Source organism: Adiantum capillus-veneris, chromosome 25 (genome assembly GCF_014529385.1).
Source record: "Adiantum capillus-veneris isolate H3 chromosome 25, ASM1452938v2, whole genome shotgun sequence".
In the NCBI taxonomy this organism is placed as follows: Eukaryota; Viridiplantae; Streptophyta; class Polypodiopsida; order Polypodiales; family Pteridaceae; genus Adiantum; species Adiantum capillus-veneris.
In genome coordinates, this window is record NC_140955.1 from 124,463,763 (window position 1) to 124,474,922 (window position 11,160).

The window sequence follows — 11,160 nt, forward strand, 5'->3', positions numbered from 1 at the left end:
TCTCAAAATACCACTCCTAGAGATACAATCAATGCTTAACTAAGCAAAAAGTCTTCTCAAGAATCTTATCTCTCCATGAACAGAAGGGAAAATTGTCTTACACCCCAAAGAAGGCATACTAAATTTTCTTGGGTGTTAAAAAAAACACGATCCCCTACTTTAAGGCTCTCTTAGTCTATTCATGTCGTCCCATGAATTAAATGCTTGATAGCTATGCCATGCCTCTTTTCTATCCACAAAAAGTGTCATCAATATTGGCTGAACCTTGTGTATAAATCCAATGGTATAAAGTGCTATATACATATACAACAATCACAAGCCAATCTACCAGCCTCAATTCTTCTTGAATAGAGTAGGTGATGTTATAGTGAAAGCATAAACAATGATTTAGCGGAAGAATCCTACTGTACTGACATGCCATGTATGCATATCAAAAAATAAAGTGATAAGCCCTTGGATTTAATAATGGTTGCAACAATTTGAGCCCATGGCATATGTGCCTTGCACGATTTGTACTAGCATGGATACATCACAATTTGTTGTTGCCAACCATAACTGTGAGCTCATATCTTGTTATTGTCAATTTGCTAAACTTGCATGTCATTATCCTTGATCCCAAATCATTGGATAGCACTTTGGCACAGAATAGAAGCCTTGCTTCGTGTTAAGTTTGCCAAAGCACTTTTCTTTGCATAGTAGAGAAATCCTTTTTAAATGAAAAGTTAAAGACAAAAAACAAGTAGAGCTTGACTTGTCTAACCTTGTTGCCCCTGTAAGAACAATTACCTTCGCTTGAAGCTAGCTCACACCCATGTATGTTGATAAATTTTGAGTTGTCGAATGAAACCGGTATGCCTTCGTGGCTTCGTCCATACCGACCTCTAAGAAAAAATTAGGTAGACATGCTGCCAAGTGTCTCCAAGTTTGTATGCTAATAGCATATTTCAAACTTTGGAAAATTCTATACAATATGCCCTAAAGTGAAGCATTGCTTTGCATAAGCTCATCTATAAGGTAAAATAGAATGCGACCTGAGTTCTCATAGCTAATAGGTGCTCCTGTTGATACACAAATGCCAAAGCAAAAGAGAATTGACCTTGTCGAGCTCGCATAGAAAATTGGTCTTGCCAAGGCGTACATCTTACTGAATCCTTAGGTTGCCTAATCTTGAAATAGATAGCTCAAGAAGCTTAGCTATCAAATTTCATCTTACTTCCAATCTCTACTTGACCGAAGTAATGTTTGCTTGTCAAGTTGGCATTGTAAAAAATCCTATAAGATGGAATAAGTTCAAAATTGAAACTTAAAATTAAGGAACTTTCGATTTTTTTGTAAATTTCACCTTGGCACCTAAATTTGTAGCACCTTGTGGAAGGATTGGTGACATTGGAATTAGTTCATAGCTTTGGATGTCAATATGCTTTCAATTCATGTACTTATTTTGCCTGCACTCAAGCAAGCTGTAAATGCTGGGGAGTGACCATGCACTCAATGCATATATATATATATATATATATATATATATATATATATATATATATATATATATATATATATATATATAGATATGGAGCCGTGCTCCTAGAAACCTTGCTTTTCCCCGCCGCTTTTTATCACAAAGAGGACATATGAAAGAGATACTAGACAACGAAATCAATGACCAAGGATACCACATTGGAAGCAGAAAAATATTGACAGTAATTGCATAAACAAAGCGTACCTGGCCAATACTGCATGCATGCACCTGTTTCCAAGTACCTTTGAGCACTCGTCAGCTCATGTTTGCTGACAATGGGTCGATCATGTCCTTGTCTGACTGCATCAATGGAAAACAACTTGCCTAGGAGCCATGCCCTAGCAAACTTGCTTGATAGCTTCTTGGAATTGTAGTTAATGGTTTGCCTTGCCAAGTACCTTGACCTTACAAGTCACACATTTACCGTTCAAGCCACAGGCCTTTCTTTTACTTGCTTTTATTGCTAGGCACCTTGTTTAAGTTTTAGAAGTGTCATAGAATCCTACATCAGTCTTAGCCTTGCTATAATTTGGTTATCCCTGGAAACTTTGTCAAACCTACGATGCTTGTCAGGACTTGTTGTTGATTTTACTTACACCATGACTAATGTCCTTGACGAACATCCCTTGGAACAAGCTCCCCCCCCCCTGCCATAAGCAATAGCCTCGAAGCTTGCTTTCACCTATACAAAAACTTTTGCAAAATTGAAATGAATGAAACACATTCATTTCAAGTTGATTGTACTTATCAGCCATCAAATCTCTATATCAAAAACTCCATCAAATATGAAGCAAGTGTCTTGAAGGTCCTCACATCTCATAGTTGGCGATGGCCACCGATAATCGAAAGCCTTGCTTCCTTTTGTAAATTTCTATATGAACATCATTGGTTGCTAATCGTCCAGTATGAGGCACACAATCCCCAAGGCTTTGAAATTTGTGTTTGCTATAATTTAGGACCTATGCTTGTTGAACCTACGGTCCTTATGTGGGTAGGTCCACCGATGCTTACTAACCTGCGGATTCCTACCGTGGGTATGGACCTTATGTGAGTAGGGTGCCCAACTCGATAGGCAGTGAGGGAGAAAACAACGATTTTCTCCTCCTGCTTCGCCACAGTTACTCAAAGAGTTTCTCTTGGAAGTGCAAACCAAACCATGTCCTTTGCAATGCAATCAATGAAGGTCTCTCCCATGACTTGTGTTGGGGTGGTAAAGCCCAATGTGCCGCGTCTAAGTGTTGGGAGGCCGGAGACTCTAACCGGGAACTAACAGTGACCATTCATTCTACATAAAAGAATAAGGACTCATGACCCTAACACTATTGTGTTTAGAGTCCACCCAAACCTGTGTCTCATCTCTTCTCCTCTCTTCTCCATTGCTGCACTCTCTCTCTCTCTCTCTCTCTCTCTCTCTCTCTCTCTCTCTCTCGCGCATGTGCACTTCAACTGGTATCAGAGCTCAGGGATTGGGAGCACCATTGGAGCTTAGCGGGGAGGCATGCAGAGAAGCAGCAATAACTGCAGCACGTTTTTGCAGATCTGTTTTGGCCTACCAAAACGTCTTCATTCAAGCCAATTCGCCTCGACCCTAATCATTTTTTCATCCTCTTCAACTTTGCAGAAGAAAGTTTTCTCAAAATCTTACCAATTTTGAGATATGTCACTCAAACTGCCTGTAGGTCGTGAAGTAGAAGCTGCAAATTTTACAAGATTTGTTTTGACCTATAAAAACAACTTATTTAATGTCCATTCCAACGCGATCCCCAACCATTTTTGCGTGGTCTACAACTTTGTAGAACAAAGTTTCTGTAAATTTTGCATGGTTTGAGAGATATTCAGTTCAGACAGCAGGGTGGTCTACCTTCATCGGTTCTTCCGCGTACAGGTTTTCTTTGCAGTCTCTTTCTGCAATCTCTGTCACATGCACATTTGATGTAAGGTCTTGAGGGTCTGTTAAATCAGACAAACCGCCATGGCGGTTATAAAAAAGGGTTTCTGTGGTTGATGTAAGATCTTATGCGGTTTATGTATTGTGATGGAAATATGCAAAGCCTATTGTTGAGGGTTGTGGTAAGGTTTTGTTGAGCTAGAGGATTCTCAAATGTGGAGATCCTTTTGGTGATATAGGTTTTGAAGTGATCCCCTGACATCCCCATAGTTTCGGCATCGACATAGGATGTATGTTTATGTGGTTAATGCAGTATTGGTGTACATCTGCTGACCCACCATTGTTGGCATTGCTATCATCTTTATGCATATGCGTTTGACAATGTTCAGTTGGTCGGAGACACTCTTCTAGAGTTGGAGACACTGACAGTGACAGTTCTTTGAGATTCTGTCTTGCCAGTTTAGCCACTTTGATGAGCGTTTCAATCATTGTACACATTTGTTTTGGGTTCAGAAGTCAGTTTTGCAGGGGAGACTCTGCCGAAATTTTTCAGGTTTTCTATCATCTTCTTTAGTGGAGCGGATCTATCACCTTTGTTCCTTGTCAAGTGATGGCTTCATCATCGGAGAACTCTTTGTTCAACATTGAGAAGCTAGATGGCACTAACTTTCCATTTTGGAAGGAACAAATTTATAATGTCTTAGTACAGAAGAAGCACCGATAAAGATGAAGGGGATAAAGCCTGAGGATATGGATGAGCATGATTTGCAGGAGTTCGATGAACTTGCCAGGTCCACCATCATGCTGACTTTGTCAAAGAATGTGTACTTCAATGTGAACATGGAAAAAACTAGCTATGAGCTGTGAAAGATGTTATGTGACCTATATGAGAAGCAAAGCATCACAGGTTTATTGACTGAAAAAGTTAGTTGATTTGAAGATGGATGAGGGCACACTCATGTGCAACCATCTCAATGAGTTCAACACAATTTTCAATAAGCTTTCTATGCAGGGAGTCAGTTTTGACAATTCGATCAAATCAATGTTCTTGCTAGTTACGTTGCCAGAAAGTTGGGATACTTTTCGCACAGCCATAAGTAACTCAGCACCTCCTGATGGTTTAACATGTGCTGATGTTGAGGGTAGTTTGCTTACTGAAGAGGTTAGCAGAAAGAATCTTGATACTTCTCATGGTACTAGCAATGCTCTCGTTGTTCGTGGTCGATCACAAGAAAAGGGCAAGCAGAATCAAAGAGGAAAATCTCGTAGCAAATCACGTGGCCGAAAAGACATTGAGTGCTATCATTGTCACAAATAGGGTCATATGAAGAAAGACTGTCGTAAGTGGAAACAAGAGAAAGGTAAAGACAAGAAGTCGGAAGAAGGCAAGACTAAGGAAAGCAGCATAAAGATTGAAGAGATCAACAATGTTTTTGTTGAAGATTCTGATGGAGACATTTATCTCACATCATCCATGGATTCAACATTTTTGGTGTCCACTGATGAATATGCTTTACAGGATTGGGTTATTGACTCAGGTGCATCGTTTCATGTGACTCCTCACAGAGAGTGGTTCAGTACAAATGACGCAGCCTATAAAGGTCGTGTTCATCTTGCAAATGATTTTGCTTGTGACATAGTTGGTGTCGGTGATGTGCAGCTGAAAATTCAGAATGGTTCTTCATTAATCCTCAAGACTTTGAGACATGTGCCGAAGCTTGCCAAAAACTTGATTAGTACAAGAGGACAATTGAATGATAGAAGATATTACTGCACATTTGGTGATAATTCGTGGAAGATCACCAAAGGTTCTTTAGTGGTAGCACATGGTTCAAAGTTTGGGACTTTGTACATGCTACATGTATCCAATGTTAAAGACCATGTAATTTGTGTAACCGAGCAGCCAAGTGTTTCTTTGTGGCATTGTCGATTAGGACATATGTCTCAAAAGGGAATGAAAATCTTGTCTCGTTTTGGTTATGTGCCTAACTTCAATTTCTCAGGCTTTTCAGTTTGTGAGCATTGTCTTTATGGTAAACAAACACAGTCACCACACAAAAGGGGAAGCACTCCAAAAAGTGAGCCATTAGAGTTAGTGCATAGTGATGTGTGTGAACCTATGCCTAACGTATCCATGGGAGGTTCATTGTACTTTGTTACATTCATTGGTGACTTCTCAAAAGGAAAGTCCTCTCAGGAAGAAGGATGAAGTTCTTTCAAGACATTAGAGAATCAGTCTGGCAAGAAAGTCAAGTGCTTAAGGTCAAACAATGGTGGTGAGTATGCCACTAAAGCCTTTCAATTTTTTTTTGATTCCAAAGGTGTCAAAAGAGAGTTGATTGCTCCATATAACCCTCCACAAAATGGTGTTGCTGAGTCCATACCATACAAGAGAAGTTATGTAGTATGTTGTCTAATGCAGAGTTGTTGAAGAAATAATACCAAGATATAAGTCACCAATGCTTTTAACTTGACAAGTTGCATCATCAGTGAGTTAGACCCGAATCTGAATAATCACAACTACAATTACAATTATAATTATGATTATCCTTTCAAGACACATCGTCCTGTTCTAACATGATTAAGGAGAAGCTTTCCTGCTGGAAAGCACAGAAGCATAACGTATGTGAATGCCTCGAATTCACATGCACAGGGCTAATGGAAGCAGCAACTCCCTATCGCTTCCTTCCCCACAGACCCCGACTTATCGCGGAACGGCACTCCTTCTCCAGAAAGAAGAAGAAGAGGAGGAGGAGGGTTAATGGAACTGTCGTGCACATGCTTATTGTCTAGATGCAGCTCGCATCTAAAAAGTCATGCCCTGCCTTCCTTTTGTCGAAACCCTTGCCAGCATCTTATTCAATTATGTGAAAGAGCCCACTTCTCATCCTGCTCTGCATCGTCTACATGACAGATTGCGCAAACATGGGCTGGAGCTGCATAGGTTGCTTGGAAACCACCTTGAGCTTATGTTAGCAGAGTCTGAGAACGATTTTGATGCACACACACCTCATGACCAGGCATGCAATCTCAGAGAAAACTCCATGAACGCTCTCATTAGAGCTCTTATTAAACAGGGAGAGCAACGCCATGCTCTTTTCCTCTACCAAAAAACAGAGGGAAGCTCTCTTGAGCTCAATGTATATACTCTTGTGGCCTTACTGAAGGAGTGTGCTTCATCAAAAAGCTTCAAAGAAGGTTGTGGAATACATGCTGAAATGGCAAGGAAGGGACTACTAAGAGGAGACCTTTTTGCTGGCAACACTCTTATTGACATGTATGCGAAATGGGGCTGGCTCACACATGCACAGGAGGTTTTTGACAAGCTTCCACATCGAGATGTAGTCTCTTGGACAGCACTGATGGCAGGCTATATCGCTCATCAATGTGGTGAAGCGGGGCTGTATTTTTTTGAGCAAATGCAGCTTCAGGGTGTTTCTCCAAATGCTCTTACATATGTCTGCTCATTAAGAGCCTGTGCCAGTAGTGGAGCAATAGAAAAGGGAAGAGAGATACATGCTGAAATAGAGAGACGAGGATTGTGTAACACTGACTACATTGTTGGCAATACTTTGGTTGACATGTATGTAAAGTTGGGTTTGCTTGCTTATGCTCAAGAAGCGTTTGATAGGCTTCAAGCTCGAGATGTAGTTTCTTGGACTGCATTGATTACTGGATACTCAAAGTATGATCTTGGCATGAAAGCTCTGATGTGTTTTGATCTGATGCAAGTTGAGGGAGTTTCTCCCAATGCTCACACATATGCTTCCAGCTTGAAAGCCTGTGCGATTTCAAGGGCCATAGACAAGGGGCGGGAAATTCACAGGGAGATTGATAAAAGAGGGTTTTTGCAAAACCCGGTTGTTGGTAGTGCATTGGTGGACATGTATACTAAATGCGGCTTGTTTGTAAAAGCACAAGATGTACATAATAAGCTCTTAAACCGTGATGTAGTTACTTGGAATTCACTCATTACGGGATATGCCAAACATGATCTTGGGCAGGAAGCTCTAAATTGTTTTGACAAAATGCAATTGGATAGGGTTCGTCCAAACGCAATTACTTATGTCTCAATTTTGAAAGCTTGTGGTAGTGTTAAGGCAATAGCAAGAGGCATAGAGGTGCATCAAGAGGTTTTGAAGGATGTGTCATTACATAGGGACTTTGTAGTTGGAAGCGCTTTGGTGGACATGTATGCAAAATGTGGCTTGCTGTCAAAAGCTCAAGAGGTGTTCAATGTGCTATCTATTCGTGATGTTATAGCATGGAATTCACTAATTGCAGGATATGCTACCAATGGGCATGGTTATGAAGCCTTGAACTGTTTTGAAATGATGCAAGCAAGTAATGTTCCTGCAGATTCTGCAACATTTGTTTCCACCTTGAATGCTTGTGGCAGTATCAAAGCATTAGGCAGGGGTCTCGAAATGCATGCAGAGATTGCAAGAATAGGCCCTGTTCATGGTGAAGTTTCGGTTGGCAATGCCCTTGTGGATATGTACGTCAAGTGTGGATCAGGTGCAAGGGCAAAGGAAGCATTAAATAGGCTTGAGACGCGAGATGTAGTGTCGTGGACAACATTGATTGCAGGATATGCCTCGGAAGAGCTTGGTATGGAAGCATTGCAATGTTTTGAGCAGATGCAAGCTGAAGGCATTCTTCCAAATGCAGTTACCTATGCTTGCATCTTGAAAGCTTGTGGGAGTGTTGGAGAAATAGACAAGGGCAAAGAAATACATGAGGAGACTGCAAAGGTCGGATTGTTGGAATCAAGTATTGTAGTTGGCAGTGCTGTTGTTGATATGTATGCAAAGTGTGGTTGGCTGGAAAAAGCTCAGGATATTTTTGACAAGCTTCAAAATCGGGATGTTGTGACGTGGAATTCCCTTATTTCAGGCTATGCGAACCATGAGCTTGGCAAGGAAGCTCTGCAGATTTATGATAGAATGAGGCAGGAGGGCATCTCTCCAAATTCTATCACCTTTGTCAGCAGCTTGAAAGCTTGTGGCACCATTGAAGCTGGCCAAAAGGGACAATGCATACAAATTGATATTGACAGAGAAGGGCTGCTTAAGACCGATCTTGCTGTTGGCAATGCACTGGTGGATATGTACACCAAGTGCAAATCTCTTATCAAAGCGCAGGAAGTGTTTGATCGCTTGCCAGCTCGAGATGTTATCACATGGAATTCTCTGATTACAGGATACGTGAATCATGAGAAGAGCAAAGATGCACTGGAATTGTATGATAAGATGCAAGCTGAAGGGGTTACTCCTGATGCTCTCACTTTCTCCAGCTGCTTGAGGGCTTGTAGCAACATTGGAGCAACAGAAAAGGGTGTAGAGTTGCATGCTCAGATTGCAAGAGATAGGCTACTGAAAGAAAACCTTGTTACTTGCAATGCTTTGGTTGATTTTTATGTGAAAAGTGGTCTGCTCACGCGATCGCAGGAAGTGTTTGATATGCTCCCAGTGCAGGACGTAGTATCGTGGAACACTCTCATGTCAGGTTATGCACAGTCTGGACATGACAAACAAGTCTTCTTTCTTTATGAGAGAATGAGGGAAGCCAGTGAACGACCAGATTTAGCCACTTTTCTAAGCGTCTTGAATGCCTGCAGTCATGCAGGGTTGGTGGATAAGGCTGAGGTCTTCTTTGATATCATGACCATTGATTATGGTCTCAACCCAACTCTTGATCACTACACATGCATTATTGATCTTCTTGGCCGCTCTGGGTATTTAAATAGAGCCATCACAATGATCGAAAGAATACATGCTGCCCCTGATATTGTGGTGTGGCATGCTGCATTAGATGCATGCCAAAAGTGGGGTAATGTGGAACTTGGAAGGAAAGCTTTTGAGCATGCAGTTTCTTTGGATGCAAGTGACTCTGCAGCTTACTCATTCATGTGCAAAATATATGCAAATGCTGGAATGCTCCAGGATGTGAACAGAGTTGAAATAATGGGAGTGGAGAATGGAGCTTTTGCTTGTCGGCATGCACAAAAAAAGTTTGATCTGGCTGAAAATGTCTTTAGAAACAGTGCGAGTGTGTAATGTCGTGCTCAAGTCCACTATGTTAAACTGGGCATACTATGTGGTATGGTCAGAAAGGAAGGACTTGAAAATTTTATGCAAAAAAAAAGAGGCATGTTGTCAATAAGAGTGATCACGGTGTCAGTTGTGGATATTTTTAAAAATGTGTTGCCTTGCATATTGCTGACAATATCAGATGTGCAGAGGCAGCTCCCTAAGATGAGAAGAGGATGTGAAGATGAACCATTGGGCAACTAGCAAGAGGGGGGGATCTCAGTGAGCTTGTAGATGAAAAATTTTTGCGTGGTTATTTTGAAGACGCAAGTGCGACGCGTTTTGCCATGAAATGATTCTTGGTTTCGGCCGTTTTGGAGTTTCGAGGTTTTGAAACGTTTCGTTCCAAGCATATCAAAGCGTTGACTATAGGCTCGAGAGTGGTTTCTAATTTTCAAGTAGGTTGCACGTTTCATAGGTTTCGCCAAAGCATTTCTCCAAGCCTCCTTATGAAACTCTGTGCTCTGCATGCTATGCTCGTCTCCCAATGCAAGCAGCTCGCGAAGCTCCGACCTTCGGTTCACTAGCATTGTATACGCACACACCGCAGAGCACCAGCATTATATTCTAACTCTATATCTATACTATAGATAATGGGGGGAGGGATTCTGATCCCCCTTCCCTGCCACGCGTCTGTAGCTCCTTTATCCGGCGCCTTTCGGCAGTGTTCACTACTCAAATCTCCTCGAGCAGCCAGGTGTTGTCACGCCGAATCTTCTCAAGCAACGCGCATACCCCATCTTGAATGCACACTCGCACTCCCCCCGACTCCTTGAAATGCGGGAGTGTGATGAGCCAGAGTCATAAACGCTAGCCACCTCCACTCCAGAGTCCGCACCACCTTTCTTCTAGCCCTTCATTCAACACTCATATATATATATACATATATATATATATATATATATATAGATAGAGAGAGAGAGAGAGAGAGAGAGAGAGAGAGAGAGAGAGAGAGAGAGAGAAAAGATCTTTATATATGCAATGAAAAGATATTTTTCAACTTGAGGCTTTTCATGGCATAGCTTAGTGTAGGCTTAGGGTCACTTGACGAAGAAATCCAATATTCTTCCTATTCCCAGAAGGTCAGTGGGTTGTCACTTGTTTGCTGCGTCAGCTGAGAAGCAATAAGCGCAAGCTGTTCTGAGTACTTGGCTTTTTCATTGTCAAATCATTGTAGAAACCTTTGATGTTTTTGTGGATTGGGTAGCATAGGAACAACTCCCCCCAACAAAAAATATCCGTGTGGTTTGGTGAAAACAGTATATGAAGTGTGGTTGAGCCAAAATTGGATGGAGGCATCGGGGGTAATAGTAAAAGGGGTGAGTTGACTTGCATCTTGGCATGTACAAGAGCCACTTTGTAGAAAACAATTATATTGATACGGCTCTCTATTCGCCTATGGTTAAAGAGAGTGCTTTCTACTGTCTCTATGCCATATTAGTCTTGTAATCTAAAGAACTTGAAATAACAAAACTTGAAATAACATTGGAATTGGAACTGATCTCTTGAGACATCTAATTCCAGTGTTAGAAGATTTTAGCTACTAGTGTTAGAAAATTTCAGACAGTAGACTGGACAGAAATCAGAAACAGGACTGGAATTTGGATACTGGAATAAAAATCAGATTATGTACTGAGAATAATATTCAGATTCAGATTCAGAGT

The 11,160-nt window shown here is 41.3% G+C and overlaps 1 protein-coding gene across 1 annotated transcript; it reads left to right on the top strand.

The window, feature by feature from the left end:
* The first annotated feature begins 5,845 nt into the window (after positions 1 to 5,845).
* On the top strand, positions 5,846 to 9,951 carry LOC147425596 (pentatricopeptide repeat-containing protein At3g53360, mitochondrial-like). Its single transcript, XM_086499642.1, has one exon. The coding sequence runs from the start codon at positions 6,221 to 6,223 to the stop codon at positions 9,461 to 9,463; it is 3,243 nt and encodes a 1,080-aa protein (XP_086355768.1). The 5' UTR covers positions 5,846 to 6,220; the 3' UTR covers positions 9,464 to 9,951.
* The last annotated feature ends 1,209 nt before the right edge of the window (positions 9,952 to 11,160 follow it).